This window comes from Anarhichas minor, unplaced genomic scaffold (genome assembly GCF_050575085.1).
Source record: "Anarhichas minor isolate MPS153535 unplaced genomic scaffold, ASM5057508v1 ptg000004l, whole genome shotgun sequence".
NCBI lineage: Eukaryota > Metazoa > Chordata > Actinopteri > Perciformes > Anarhichadidae > Anarhichas > Anarhichas minor.
Window position 1 is genome coordinate 13,538,758 of NW_027466450.1, and position 16,456 is coordinate 13,555,213.

Genomic DNA, 16,456 nt, shown 5'->3' on the forward strand with positions numbered 1-16,456 from the left:
TTAAACCAAATCGCCGGTTTGCGCGGTGCATAGCTCCGCGAATACACATCGCACAGACTCGTCCCCTACGCCGAATAGTAGACCACGTCGACTTCTAAAGACCTATGGAGTTAGATCCACAATCGGGCATTCACAGCCGATGCACGACGTGGTCAAAATAGGTCACAGTAGCCATATTGCGCTTTCCCTTTCACTTTCGCTTTCCCTTTCACTTTCGCTTTCCCTTTCCCTTTCCCTTTCGCTTTCCCTTTCCCTTTCCCTTTCCTGGTCAAAGTAGGTCACAGTAGCCACATTGCGCGGTTCATATCTACCCGGAAATAGAACGCACAGCGGGGATACTCATACCGAATTGTCGACATTGACGTCCTCTAACCAGCCATCTAGGCACTCCTATAAACGGATACCCACAGCCGATGCAGCGCGTATTTCAAAAGCGCCGGGCGATCTTCGTACTCTGACAAAATCACAGCGAAAGACGAGCGCCAATACTCTGTTTCCTTAAACCAAATCGCCGGTCTGCGCGGTCCATATCTCCGCGAATACACAACGCACAGCCGGGATACTTATACCCAATTGTAGACCACATACACCTCTACAAACCTATCCGAGTGGATCCTGGATGCGAGACCCACAGCCGAGGCACGATGTACGCAAAGCAGGTCACAGTAGCCACATTGCGCGGTCCATAAACCCGGAAATGGAACGCACAGCGGGGATAATAATACCGAAATGTCGACCCAGACGTACTCTCACAACCCATAAGGCAGACCAATAAACTGACACCGACATAACCAATAAACTGACACCGACATAACAATAAACGGACACCCACAGCCGATGCAGCACGTATTTCAAAAGCGTTGGCGATCTTCGTACTCACAGCGAAAGACCCCAGGTGAAAAATAAATATGCTAAGTATATTTAATTTTAGCATACTTGAGTATACTTGAAGCCCTACTAATCATAAGTATACTTAAAGAGTGCTATTTTGGAACAACTTATTTTGTACTTAATATATTTTAGTTGTGATTAAATAGTAGTTATGCATAATTTGAAGTGTATTTAGTATATTTTTGTGTGCTAAATTGGAACAACTTAATGTATACTTAGTACAATTTAAGTATATGACTGTGTATGTACTAATATACATGCTGATAGCTAACTTAAATTATACTTTTTGTGTGTTTTAAGTATATTTGAAATATATTATGAGTGTTTTGCAAATACAATATTAATATATTGATATTGTGGTAATAGTATACCAAAAGTTATACTTTTGGCTTATTCCAATTACTAAGAAAGCACACTTTCTTATTACTATGCTATATTACTTTGTACACTACATACTATTATACATTACAATATTACAAATGTATTACCAGTATCCTAAATGCTGAATGAACTTCCCAGATAGTAATCAAAAACACTTTATTGAATTTCAAATATATTTTATTAAAATATATATATAATATATTTATAACAATTTAAAACACACTTTGAAACAATTGCAATATAGTGCATTTTTGAGAAATAAAAGAAAATATATTGAACAGAGAGCAAAACAATTTTAAGTGTACATGGTACAAACAAAACAGAATGTTTCAGAATAAAACACAGAACCATCCAAAAATTGCACCGCTTCAGACTCTCGCTCTCTAAATTGAAATTGAAACTTGTTCATTTCCTTTTGTTGAACTGCTCATTGTTGCATTTCCTTCTGATGGCTGCTCGCACGTCCGAGGCTCTCGTCTGTGGAAATTCTTCGATAACAGCATCTGTTAAGAGAAGAGACGAGGAAATGATGTCACACAGCATATTCATACAACATTTTCTTCTATTTTGACTACACAGGAAATCCTGTTGAACCAATATTATTTTTTGAACAGTAAATCAGGATTAATATTGAGGAACTATATCAATATGATATGCCAATATTCCTACCAGTGCAGGTCAAACGTATATTTCATCACTGGTGGTGTGTTTACCACGAACATGTGATCCTGCTGCTTTATAAATCGCAGAAGCTTTAAATTGTCTACATACGACTCAAGACAATTACCTGTTATGGCCTGCACTTTGGCAACGTCCAGTTGTCTTTTCGGTGTTCCCTCTTTCCCAGACTTCCCAGTCAGGGCGGAGAGTGCAAGGACATCCTTCGTGAAAACCAGGGCAGCCAGCTCCTGGCAAAAAAGGGTCATGCGGGAACGATTAAGTCGCAGGAAGGCCCTCTTCGAAACCGTGACTGTGCTGCCAGCCAAGGCGTGCTGTATATGAGAGAATCAATGGAACACATTAATATACAGTTGGAAGATCTCTACCTACCTATTAGGAATTAATAGACGTTATTCACATAATTATACAATGTGCTTCATTATTTAAAACGGTGCTAGTAGTCTGTACATCCCTCTATGGAGCGGTACCACCAGTGGTGTGGAGGTTCCCACTCTCTACTAATTCACATGACTGATGTGTGACACATGTAACCTAGTAAATCCCATCACTTTATTTCTGACACATTTGAACTTGAACAGCAGACGATGCTGGGGAAGACAAAAGGAACGTGGTGTCATTTTTCACAGAGCCTCCATTCAGTAGAGTAACATCAAGTATATATTAAAGACAAGCGTTATTGACCCATTTGGCCACAAGAGGGAGTATACCTTTAAGTGAGTTAGTTTAATAAAAACGAGTAGCCATACTATTACAATTCGTCATTTTTTACTAAACCAATTACAACTACCAACAGTCATACCTTCAAGGACCTTAATGTATTGTCACATATTGTCAAATAACGAAAAATAAAGGCTAAACTGCCGCAGCACTGTTTGGGAGAGGTGCTGCCACAAACAGTGGAAAACTGCCGCGACAAGTGCTTGCAACAGGAAGTGCCTCTACGAGTTGCCGCTGCTACGATTTGAGCCAGCTCCTACTGGATACAAGAGAGCGCCGAAGGTTTAGCTAGCTACCAGAGTATTTGAGCTAGCATATCAGCATCTAGGGTACACATATAAAGTTAAAACAAAAATATAAATTGAATTATCACGTCACAAAAACGACTCGTACAAATCAATATTCACTCACCCGCACAGCTTTTTTTAGGCTCCAAGATTTCGGTCTCACACATTTTCTTTTCATGCCTGCACTCCTGCTTTCCTCCTCTGCCCATATGTCTTTGCCAAGAATGAATAAATTCTTCTTTGAGACAAGTTCTTTGTACGAATCTGATAAAACGAGAACAGATAAAAAAGTTAAGCATTCATGTTCTTCAGACAAAACAAGACAATTAAGGAGTTAACTAGTAGCTGAAAAAGAAAAATGTGAACTCCAAACTCACCGCCAAATAGCAGGACTTTCGCGGCCACTGTCTTCTCCGGTTCTTTTCTCGTCGGACATTTGATTTCAATCCAGTTATCGTCCTCATCGAGGTCAGGCTGTGACGTCACTTGATACAATTGGTCGGCTTTATTATAAAGAAGTACTTTCCACTTTCAGTGTTTTATTACATAAGTAATATATGGCGAATTGAAACGGCATCATGTCCTCCTCACCTGAAGAGCTGCATTAACGTGGGTAAGCTAGCTAGGATGCAACGAATGAGTAACGTCGGTCGCTCTGATTGGCTGGATGTGATCAACAAAAATGCTGCACTTGATTGGTCAGTGACTTGGCGCCAAACTATTCAAAAGATACAACAGACTGTTGTCGGGGATGCCACCACAGTTCAGCAGAACGCTCATATTTTCTAGTGTGCACCTGTATTTTAAATCTATATTCATAAAATGTGCTTTAAATACATTGTTTCAATGGAATTTATAGCATACATTTTGAAATATACCAAAAATATGTTTGAAAACAAAGTTCAAAGAAATCCATTTAAGTAATTGCACAGAACTTTCACTTAAAGTATATTTTTCTTATAATATATTTCTTGAAAGTATACTACAGTACAATTATTTTAAAGTGTGTTAAAAGTTGATTTTTGAAAATAGTTAAAAGCGTGACTTTTGTATACTTTTTATATATTTGCAGAAAGTACACTTCTTTGATAGTATATTTGCAGTGTACTATTGAAAATGTAAGTATATTTTAAATACAAAAAAGTACATTTTTTTTTCGCCTGGAGGATAATCGGGGATAATCATACCGAATCATACCGAAATGTCGACCCAGACGTACTCTCACCACCCATATAGGCAGACCAATAAACTGACACCGACATAACAATAAACGGACACCCACAGCCGATGCAGCACGTATTTCAAAAGCGTTGGCGATCTTCGTACTCACAGCGAAAGACGAGCGCCAATACTCTGTTTACTTGAACCAAATCGCCGGTTTGCGCGGTCCATATCTCCGCGAATACAAAACGCACAGACTCGTCCCCTACGCCGAATAGTAGACCACGTCGACTTCTAAAGACCTATGGAGTTGGATCCAGGATCGGGCATTCACAGCCGATGCACGACGTGGTCAAAATAGGTCACAGTAGCCATATTGCGCTTTCCCTTTCCCTTTCGCTTTCCCTTTCACTTTCGCTTTCCCTTTCCCTTTCCCTTTCCCTTTCCCTTTCCCTTTCGCTTTCCCTTTCGCTTTCCCTTTCGCTTTCCCTTTCCCTTTCGCTTTCCCTTTCGCTTTCGCTTTCCCTTTCCCTTTCCCTTTCGCTTTCCCTTTCCCTTTCGCTTTCCCTTTCCTGGTCAAAGTAGGTCACAGTAGCCACATTGCGCGGTTCATATCTACCCGGAAACAGAACGCACAGCGGGGATACTCATACCGAATTGTCGACATTGACGTCCTCTAACCAGCCATCTAGGCACTCCTATAAACGGATACCCACAGCCGATGCAGCGCGTATTTCAAAAGCGCCGGGCGATCTTCGTACTCTGACAAAATCACAGCGCCAAATCTTCCCGTCGTTTTTTTTTAGCTCCGGAGCGCTCAGTTGCACCGAGGTCATTTTATGTCCTTTCCTCGACTCGGCCGCTGGTTTCGAGGGCGAAAAAGGCCCGCTTTCCCTAACCCAGTGGCCCGTTAGCTCAGGTTACAAGGTTCATTTATTGACATTGTACAAATGGACCCATGTGGACCCAAATGCAGTTTGTAGTCCCATATGCTGCATAAAAAAATCACAAAAAATAGGCAAAATTGTATTAGATAGTGGAGGGTGGAAGATGACTTAGCTTAGCATCAAGGCTGGAAACAGGGAGAAATAGCTAGCCTGGCAAAATGTCCAACGGTAACAAGATCATCCTCTACTACCAGCACCTCTGTTTTATATATTTACCGCACCATTTAGTTTCACAGACGGGGTATTTCTCAAAGTGTCGAATTATTGCTTTAAAGAATTCTACATCTCATATCTGCGTGACATATTTCAGAACCTAAAATATAAACTTAAAATTCAATACTGCTAAAAGATATGGAGGTAAGCTATAACCTATTACAGCAAGTTATCTATTTATTTAATAATTCCTTTGTTGGAGCATTAAATCATTACAATCCTTAATACAGCACTTACAATGTATGTTATATAACTGTGTGTGGGTGTGTGGGTGTGAGTGTGTGTGTGTGTGTGTGTAGCCAGCTGGTCTAGTGCCACCTAAGCCCTCCTGTTGGTGTGTTCCTTCCTGTTCCCTGTACGTAACCTGCTGATCAGCCGGCTGTTTCTCTATTATAAACCTTCATTGGGTGTCAGGAGCGTTATCCTTTTGAAACTGTCAAAGTAAGAGCTGACGATGTAAGAGAATGAAGCATGGGAATAAAAATGTAATTTATAGAATAAGAAGAGAACGTGTTTTGAGTATGTTAGAGAAAGTAAACAGAAGCAGCTCACTCTTTTGTTGGAACTGAAGCTGTCGTTAACGCGCCAAGTCCCTCAAACGCACAGCAGTGTGTTGGCATCCCGCTGCAATCACCAGCTCAAGTCCTTCTGTCCTCACACGCACACACACACACACACACACACTCACACTCCAACTCCAACTCCAACAACACCCCAGAAACACGCTCACACATCATTCTATAACTGTTCTGTTCTTATTAATTCTTGTTTTTGTATTCGCATACTTGTTTTATAATTGAACAAGACAGAAAATGTGATTATTTATTATAGGCTGTATGTACATTATGCCACACAAAGGTGCAACTGGTCATATTGCAGAGTTATAACCATGCTCGTGCTTCTTTCTCCTGCAGTAACCGACATTGTTTGTGTTTATTTTGGGAGTAATTCTAATCAAACTTACTCCTGTTTGTCTTCAGTCTGGTTTCCATTGTGTGATGATGCTCAGTTGTCCTTATTCTCTACAGTTTGTGATGCTGGAGGAGTCATAATCCTCTAAAAATACATCCTGACCTTTTAAACCTTAACCGATTTCTCCACTTCTCTGACAGCAGGGAGGCAAAATCCCAGCCCATACTTAATGTAGAACTATCTTTTAATTATATGAATCACCATAGGAGCCATGACTTTTTAACGTCATGTTTTATTTAATTGTGACTGACAGTTAATACTAGAATACGCTGTCTACTCGTTGAGCCGGTGCTACAGCATGTTAGAGCTACAGCGCCCTCCTGTGGCTCCTTACCCACCATTACATTGTTAAACAGGCTGACTTAACATGATTAAATCTTATTAAAGTAGGAATCTGAATCTGTAACGTCGCCTTTTTCCATCTGCCTCACTTTAAACCAGTGAGGAGATGTGTAAAATTGCTCATGTGAAATGACCAAAAAAGTTTTTGTAGTGTTACGCAACAATGGTGCTGGACCTTGTCATTTGTAAATATCTCCCCCATTAACCCCGTCTCCACCCTTACCCCCCTTACATGTACAGGAAGAACTCCCCCTACAGGACACTGGAGCCGGTGCGCCCCCCAGTGGTGCCCAACGATTATGTGTCCAGTCCCACCAGAAACAATATGGCCGTCGGACAGCTTCCTAGTCCGGCCCGCACTGCCACCCTCAACCATCGACCCCGAACATACAGGTAGCCGGGTCGCCGTGTAAACATGGCTGCCAGAATGGGATTTCAGAGCTTTCCCTTCTACTCTAATGCTTTTTTCTATTTTCCAAGCTGATGTTGTTTTTGCCTCTTTGTAGTTCATTTACAAAAAAAAGGCAGATATTCAACACAACTGTATGTCTAGTTTGGGATCACTGATTGTATTTTTGCCGCTCTTCAATGCAATATGAGGTCTTGCTGAAGTTGCACAAACATGCTTCGTTCCAGTCTAGACTGACAGATGTGTTGAAGATAATGAAACTACACATCCTTCTTTCTCAGCGTGCTTTGGTTAATGCTTTTGTTCTTGGCGGATCTCATCACATTTAGCCAGCTAACTGAACATGAGCAAATATTTTGGATTTGTTGGAGGCTCATTTATGTCACAATGACCAAGAAAAAAGGTCCCCAGACTAACGCTCAGGACTGGTAACTTCAACCACAAGCAGGAGAGACGGGTTGATAAATAGTAATACTGTGTATGTAATCCTATTAAAGGAAAGTTTTTGTGCATTTAACTATGAAGCATAAAGACTAAATAAACAAGATCTAACATGTTAATGTGTGAGCTTTAGTGGTGCTAGTAGGCAGATCTTTTGACGGAGCTAGGCTTTATGCTATGCTAAGCTAAGCTAACCAGATGCTATCCGTCGCTTCATATTCAGCGTACAGACCTAAGAGTGGTAACGATAATAAGATTTGGACTTGTGCTCTCAAGCATCTCTGTGGATTGTTGATGAGTTTTGGACAAGACAGAACATTTAAAGTGACATTGTAGAATAATAATAATCCGAGTGATTTGCGTTTTTCTCAAATCTTTGCTGACTAGTTCTCACCTTTCTTCTGACTTCATTGCTAAACTTCATCACAAGATCTGCTTCTGTCCCGTGTTTCCTCTGGTTTTATTCAGCAGTGATGCTCAGCGAGTTACTTTAGTTTTGGTTGGTTTGAAATGCAGCATTGTGCTTTGCTAAAATATTTGACATGGTTACTGCAGTGAACTCTGACTAGTTGATCATTAACGATCAAAAACATCTTTAACTTTCTTCCTACTTTGCTTAGAACAGACAGACAAACACTCACAAATAGATGGTACAGATGGTACAATTTACTGACAAACACCATTTCCTATTGAGCATCTCCTCCAGCTCCGTATTGAGGAGAAGTTTGTGAATCCAGAGCAGAAATTTGAAACCTTCGAACTGTTTAGCGCTTAAATAAAAACGTACAAATGTATTAAAGCCTCCAGCAGTGACAGTCACTGTGTTGCAGCATCACTGCTGAGTGAACACAGAGGAGTAACGTTCTGCTTTCATCTTCACAGCATCAACTAACTGACTTTCTTCTCATTCAAAGATTCATTTTCAGTTTTATTTTCTGCACTTTATGTAACTGTGGGCTTGTTGGTGCTCTGGATGGAAAAAGACAGATCGTTCTAGAATCTTTTCCATCCAATCTCCACCTTTTGTCTGTCCTGATCTGGAGCCTCCAGCCAATCAGAGTATGTGTTTGTAGCTTATCGTTGTTTCATTGCTTCTGTGCCGACATTAACTTGACTCACTGCTGCTGTTCCTGCAGCCATCGCTCTGCTTTTATCCTTTTTTTTTTCTCTACAGGCAGCTGACTTCCTTTCTGCCTGTTCTGTCTTTTATTATTGTCTTCATCAGTTTGTCTTTCTGCTTCTAACATCCTCTTTTCTCCTTTCTTAAGCTTCATTATCTGCTTCACGTACTTTTTAAAATGAGTCAAATTCAACGTCAAAATCAAATTGGTTATTGTTCAGTGACATTCACGTTGCTGCTAAATCTCAATAGAGAGGCAAAGTCCCTCCCCTTCCTGGTGTCCCCGCATGGGACCTTATTTCAGGGAAAACATGTTTGATAGACAAAAGCCAGAGACAAATACATTTTTAATTCTGTTTGTGCCATGAATCACAGTGGGAGCAGTGGGGGCAGCCATCCCAGCAGCAGCAGTCGGAGCAGCAGCAGGGAGAACAGTGGCAGCGGCAGCGTGGGCATTCCCATCGCTGTGCCGACGCCTTCCCCGCCCTCCACCTTCCCAGGTAACACACACACACACACACACACACACACACTGGACACAGACACATCCACACTCAACAGTATTTTTATTGAACCACATGAACAGCTTATGTTTTGGACCTGATGTTTGAATGTCTTCTTGTAGCAACCGCTGCTTGAGATATTTCCAGCTGTGTTTCTCACTCCCTTCCTGCTTATCTCCTCCCTCTTTTCCTTCCTTCCTCCCTTCGTCTCTGAAGTTTCCCCGACTACTGGACCTGCTAGCTCTTCCTCCACTGCTCCTAACTCCTCTCCCTCCCCCTCCCCAACTCCTTCCTCCTTCTCGTCTTCTTCCTCCACCGCAACCTTAACACAACCCAACGCACCCTTATTACAAAACTCATCTTCGCAACACACCGACTCACCTCCTCCACCAAACCCACAATCACATGCACCCAACAACACTTCTCCGGCCTCTAACCCCGCCCCCAGCACGTCCGATGTCCAATCGGTTGTTTTACCTGGAGAGGTGTCTCCTCTCCTTCCTCCTGCCCCTCCTCCTCCACTCTCCCCCTCTTCCTCCTCCTCATCACCTGCCGAAGGTGAGTTTCTCCAACGACCCCACCACCTCCATCGCCTGCTTTCTCCCTTCCTCCATTCTCCACTTTCTTACCAAGAAACCGTTCATGTGTTTTCTCTGTTGTGTTTTCATTACATTGTAGAGATGAAAAGTGAATCTTGTAATGTTTGTGTATTAACATATGTGATGTTCTTATGAGGTTGAGTTCCTATTAGGGCTGCAACTTAAGTTTTATTTTGAATAACTGATTACTCTGCTGATTATGTTCTCTATTAATCAATTCGTTTTTTAGTTTATGCAATGTAAAAAAAAAAAGAGGGAAAAAGCTGAGCCCAAGGTGGTTTTCAAATGTCTTGTGTTGTCCGACCAACAGTCCAAAACCCGAAGATATTCAATTCATAAGGATATAAAACAGAGAAAACCAGAAAATCATCAAATGTTTGGTATATTTGCTTTAAAAAAAGTACTTATTTTCTAATCAAATCTTTTGTCTCCTCTATCTATCTTCGATCACGTTCTCCCAGAAAAATTTTAAGTCATATGAGATCAATAGTTTTAAAAGTCAACTTTATAATACTGACATCCAGTATTGGGAGTAACAAAGAGTCAGTGGGCTGCAGCTATTATTTCAGTGTGTCAGATACATTTTTAATCAACATTTCATATCCTCTGCTGCTCATCTCATTATCAGGTTGTAGCTTCAGGTTGTTAACTGAATACACAACAAACAGCTGTTTCTCAAAACTCATTCTGTCACCTCTTCATTCATTCGGCTGGTTGTTCATCTTCGCATCCTGCTTTTTCATTGATGAGTGTTCAAACAGCCAAAAAGAGCAGTTAAATCTTTTCTTTTTAAATATATCAGTCACCAGTTCTTAACTTACTCTTTCACCTCGTCAGGCCCCATCGTCCCTCAGTTCTTCAGTATGAACCGGCCTCAGCCCCGACAGCAGTCTCAACAGTTGGGGGGGTCACTGCCGTACCGCCGCCCCCCCTCTGTGACTGGCCAGCCAATTGTAACAGAGAACCAGGTCAACGGCGGTCCCTACTACAACCAAAGCCCAGGTATGTCCTGGGACACACACCAGTCTGGTCCTTTTTGGTCATTTTCATTATTTGCACACCTTGAATATTTTGGGAATCAGACAGAATTCGATTATTGGTGTATTTTAAAGCTCAATATGTAAATTGTCTCTGATATGTGTGTGTTGGCAGCCTCCCCCCCGCCCCCCTCCCTCCTCCAGTTCAGTCCTCAGCTTCCTCTGATGGGTTTCGTTGCTCGAGTTCAGGAGTCCAGTAAGTATTCAGGTTCCTTCACTCGTTTTGTAATATTGTTTAGGAGGTTTTAGGTGCGATGCATCTGTAAAATGTATTTTTCCCCTCCAGTCTCAGACGTCCCTCCTCCGCCTCACCCAGCTGCCGAGAGCCAATCAGGGAGCGAGGAGCTCCTCCTTAGTCCTCAGCCATTGGAGGACGGAAACGAAGAGGAGGACTCAGCGGTGGTGGAGTATTGCGACCCGTACGCTGAGGAAGACCCACCGTGGGCCCCCAGAACCTACCACGAGAAAGGTACGTACACCACCAGCTTGCATTTAGTTGAGTGTTGCATTGTGGGACAGGGATAGCCATAATCATGAGTAACCTCACTCAAACATTTTTCGGGCACTCCCCTCTCCTTAATGCCATTCAATAGAAAACTTTTTCCGGGTCCTTAGAGAACATATTGATTATTATTAATAATATTATGGTGTGTTTGTCGCCCTCTAGTGGTGGCCATCTATGACTACGCAGCCGACAAGGAGGACGAGTTGTCGTTCCAGGAAGGAGCGATCATCTACGTGATCAAGAAGAACGAGGACGGGTGGTACGAAGGCGTGATGAACGAGACCACGGGCCTCTTCCCTGGGAACTATGTGGAGTCCATCATGCACTACGCCGACTGAGGACCAAGAGGAGTGTCTTTGTTTCCTTGTTTGTTCAGTCTGTTTGTCTCCGGACATGTGTCGTCTCACTCCAGTTCAGCTTCTCGGATCTGAACTAGAAGGGAAAAGTTGACTCGGCTCCTTTTTTGTTTTTTGTTTTTCTTTAGAGTCGCACCAATCAATCGCAAGCAAATCAGAGCATGTGAACAAAACTCGTAGTTTCACTAATGTTTTAATGTGACTTTAGTTTATTGGACAGAATCAGAAGCTGTAAGTGAGTCTGAGCATCAGTTCAGACTTTGTTTTGTTCGGCTTTCTGAGCTACATCTGTCTCTTTCTAGCCAATAGGCCTTGTATTTAGGGGTCTCTTAATGCTGGTTCAGTTTATGTATTAATAAGTATTAATAAGGTCTCTTGTTGGAGAGCTGAGAGGCATTTCAGGCATCTTAATGTTGTTAATCGGTGTGAGTTTCACTGCAGATGTGTTCGGTGTGAAGGATCCAACATTTCTTCTCTTTTACAGAAGGTTTCAGAGAAGCTTCTTTTGATTACAAGAAATGTGTATAAATGTCGACACAACACATTTGTTTTCTTGAAATCACAAAATAATCATCTTAATCCTTCGTGACAAAATGTGCATGACCCCATGGCGTTTTTGAAGGAGACATTTAAACACGTCTTCTTTACTCTATCTCGATGGAAGAAGCTGTGAAAACGTTCCTTCTCATGACATTGAAATCAATATTTTTGTCCCCTCAACTTTCAATCCTGGAATGATCATTTTATGTTTACAGGAAAACAAATCTTGTTATGTTCAGGCCATGATTTGTTTTTTGTGATCAAAGGAAAACAACAATTGCGTGTCCACTACATTATGACCTCTTTGGGCTTCCGTAGTTTTGCCCTCTGCTACTCTCACCCAGACACCCAACAGAACACATTCACAGTCTTTACCCTGGTGGGAAAAATTGAGATTATTTTTAATATTACCACGTAGGAAACAAGAAGAAATATATTACATATGCTGAGTCTGATTCCAGAGTTGAAAGGAAGCTATGCCAAAAAAAAAACACTAAATTCAGAGATTTCCTTTCTTTGTATTTCCTTCCCCATCTTTCTTCCTCTGAGGCACCTTTACAGACTCTCTGGTCTTCTCTGTCTGGTTTAGTGACAAACGCATCGTGTTTCCTGTGACTGCTTCACAATAAAAGCCCCTCCGTGTTTCACCAGTTGATGACTTTCAATGTGAAGCAGCAGCAGGAAACATCATGTTAGCAGTAGCTTAACCCAAATGTAGTATGGTTGCAGGAGATTAAACAGTGAAGCTAATATCAATCAGATAAAATTTAGAAAAGGTCTAGAACCTGCCAGAATGTTTCGGTTATTTATGGTCAGAAGTGAGTTCAGGGTCTGGATTTATCAGACGTCTCGGAGCAGGAAATCATTCCTAACCAGCCAGAAACTCTGAGTGACGCATCTTTTATTCTACTTTCAGCACAAGAAGTAAAAGCATTTTATCTTTTAAGTTTCCCCCGAGAACTGTCCCTCCTCCTTCCACTTGTTATCATCATCTTCCTCATTCACGTCAACCTCACCTGCTTTCGTATTAATATTGTGAAAGCTTATAGAGACGCTGGTATTGTAACTGACCGCTACGCCTACACACCACACCACGACATCAGTGGCTTCGGTGTATAAGGAGGATTTATTTTATTTATATTTTACTTCCCTTTGACCTTTGCCTTAACAGATATCTCAACATTTGACTGTCTCGAGAGCCTTACCTCCATCTTATCTATCAATAAAGTAAATAAGAACTCTGGAAAAAGAATTAGAGATGAAACGAAGCACGTAGTGTCACAAAAGAGTTAAACGAATTAAACTTCAATAGAAGAAAGAACAATAACACTCAGTGAAGCTGTGTGAGTGAAGTGGAAGTCATCCTGCTGTGACGAACAGTTTTCAGTAAGATTTGTGCCATAAATCTTCATCATCATCAGCTTCCTCACACATCTGTCTTTCATGTGAAGTCTGTAACTTGAGCCTCTGTGTGTTAGTTTAGAGGTGATGAAGCATTTTACCACCAATAAATTACCTTAAATACATCTGGTGGTCAGCGTAGACGAAGACTGTTATTTTTGGATTGTGAAGATTTAGTAGTAACATTCATTAAAGTGTTTGGTCTTATGGTTTTAGTTTTCACTATAATGTCTAAGAACATAACTCAAACCTGACAATCTAAACCTCTAGTTTGGAAGAGAAATGAAGCATAAGCATATTATATTAAAGGGACACAGTGCTGTTTTTGAACATCTTAACTCTACACTGATACCCCAAAATACTGACCTTAAGATAAGATAGATTCATTTAACTTTAAAGTAGGAGAACTTGCATAAAATGTAGGAATCATTTACGTGTAGCCATACAGAACTTAACCTATTATTACTTGTATTAATTTTGCTCTAGTTTGATAGGATCTCTAAGCATCCACTGAAGTGTTGATCAGTACATATTAAACTACAGAACATATTTAAAATGGATTCACGCGTATCTGAAGTGTGACTTCTGTTGTGCTGCCTCAGCCTGTGGCCGAGTGGTGAAGTGGACCTGAACAAACCGCCTGGTGGAGATTGTGGACCTGTTGCCAGTGTTGAAGTTTACAGTGTGTTTGCCTGCATGCCTGATATATAACTGACAGTTTTATTCAAATTGTTTTCATATTCATATTCATTTTCTTTGTGTTTTTTTCTTGCTTTATGGTCCCTGTTTGATCAGCTGGAGGTTGTGATGTTTCTGTTCAGTAATGTTTGGTTGTAATCGCCCTTTAAAGAGACGTCCCGTGTGTTTGGACTCCAGACTGACTCTCAGATTGGAGGTGGATATTATTGTGCCATATATCCAGGTGTGTGTGTGTGTGTGCCGTATGAACCAAACCCTCCCTCGTGGACTCAAGTGACTATGGACCTGAAACAGTGTTTCCTTGTTGTACAGTGTTATTTAAGAGCCACAAAAAGCAGAGCATGCCGATCTCTGAGAGGAAAACGAATCTTCTCAGCTGCATCTTATTTTCCTGAAGATGGAGTCGGTGTGTGTGTTCAGTATAAAAAGGTTTAGTACATGTTTCCTCACAGTGTGAATCCAACAGACCAGTGAACTTAAAGTAGAAACACTAAGCAGCCATGAGTGCATCACTTTAAATAATTTAACCTTTTAGTGTTCTGAGAATTACAGGAAGAAGATACATGCCTGAAGAACATCATTTTGCTCCATATCTCCTCCAGTTTTGATGCTACAAAAACAAATCCTATCTAAAATGATGCACCGTTCTTCGTAGATGGCTGCTGTGACTTTTCTAATTGATAACTGTTATATTTGATGAATGACTGAGGTTTAGAAACAACCCTATAGACAGATATTGTGTTCATATCACAGCAAAAAGGATTCAGTACAAAAGGCAATAAATGTTCCTTAATGCTCTTTACAGCACACTGATCAAGTGTACTTCAGGTCATTGTGATGACGTGTTTATTTAGAGTTATTCATATGTATAGTGCATTAAAGTATATGGATTTATATTGTATTATAACTCAGCCGATACATTATGTTCAGTCAGTGTTCTTGTGATTATAAAGTCATTAAAAAACAATGCCGTTCATCATCATCAATGCACACAGCAATCGCACGTTTTATTCAAGAAATGCTTCTCTAGTTTGTTTTTAAAGCTGATTGAAACCCGTCTATGGATCCAGAGATGCAGTAAAAGGCAAAGTTCATAATTTAAATTCAAAATTTAAACGACTGATAATCAGACTGAACTGTAATTATTTCCATGTGACTGTTCAGTCTCACCATCACAAAAAGGTATTTTTGTCATTTAGACTTCTTCATTTGACACACCAGAGCCGCAAAGGATTCTGGGAGAAGTTAACATTTAACATGTCGATGGAAGAAATGCGTAAATGTAAGAGTTATTTCTGTTTACTCGACTTATAACAACCTGTAGAGCTTTGTAGATGTCAATGATAAGATGACCCTGGTTGTTGAGTCAGGTAACATTCAGACATTGATTCATGAGGTCTGGATCAAACTTGTGACACTTTAAATCTTTACATGTTGGCATACTCTGATTCTTTTTGTTTTGCCTGCAGTCACCCTTTAAAACAGAGTGGACTGCAAAATGAGATGATCTGTGAAATGTAACAGCTTCTCTCAGGCTGGTTTTACCAGGAATCTGCTTCATTAGTCGCCCTGCAGACGTTTAACCTTTAACTTCAATATTAGACTTTTGTCTCTGAAAAACCAGCTCCATTCTGAGTCTGATTCCAATCCCACAAATCTGGTGTAAAACCTTTAATCTGCTCCGTTTCTTATCAGCAAAGAGCAGTTTACAAAGTGTTGAAGTCGTTGCTAAACAGCAAGTTTGAGACCTTTCTGGGATATTCTTTGAATGTAACTGAAAAACAAGTTTCACCAGAAAGAGCGACTCACATTTAAAATCAATCTTTTCATCTGGACTGAAGTAAAGTCAATTTAAAGCTTTCATCTCTCATCATTGAATCCTCAGTCTGCATGTGTTCCTGGTAGAACGTGACGTCTAGAGAAACCTTCTGCTTTCCACACTAAAACCTCGACTGAAAGCACATCGCTATTTTGTAAGAAAGTGGGGGGGAAATGGTAAATTCTGAAGTAAATGTTTTAACAGCTCGTCTGTGTTAGTGTTTTATTTAATCTTACACACACACGCACTGTCAAGGCCTCTCAGGAAGTTAAGTTTTGAGTGCACAGAATTGCTGCATGTCCTGACAACGCAACCTGTATGTCAGTGGAATAGTGTGAAACTAAAGCAGGAACGTTTACGTTTTTGAGTAAATGTTTTAAAACGAGTTATTTAAAAAATGGCTTGAGTTGCATCATCCTCACACCAGTTGTAAAA

The 16,456-nt window shown here is 40.8% G+C and overlaps 1 protein-coding gene across 1 annotated transcript in view; it reads left to right on the forward strand.

Moving 5' to 3' along the window:
- Positions 1–15,152, forward strand: part of LOC142969779 (abl interactor 2-like) — a 39,706-nt gene extending 24,554 nt beyond the window's left edge. The window contains exons 5-10 of the mRNA XM_076109790.1: positions 6,833–6,985; positions 8,938–9,062; positions 10,502–10,666; positions 10,817–10,897; positions 10,988–11,170; positions 11,369–15,152. Of these exons, the coding sequence (XP_075965905.1) occupies positions 6,833–6,985; positions 8,938–9,062; positions 10,502–10,666; positions 10,817–10,897; positions 10,988–11,170; positions 11,369–11,544 (883 nt within the window). The 3' untranslated portion in view covers positions 11,545–15,152. The remainder of the gene's footprint in view (positions 1–6,832; positions 6,986–8,937; positions 9,063–10,501; positions 10,667–10,816; positions 10,898–10,987; positions 11,171–11,368) is intronic.
- The last annotated feature ends 1,304 nt before the right edge of the window (positions 15,153–16,456 follow it).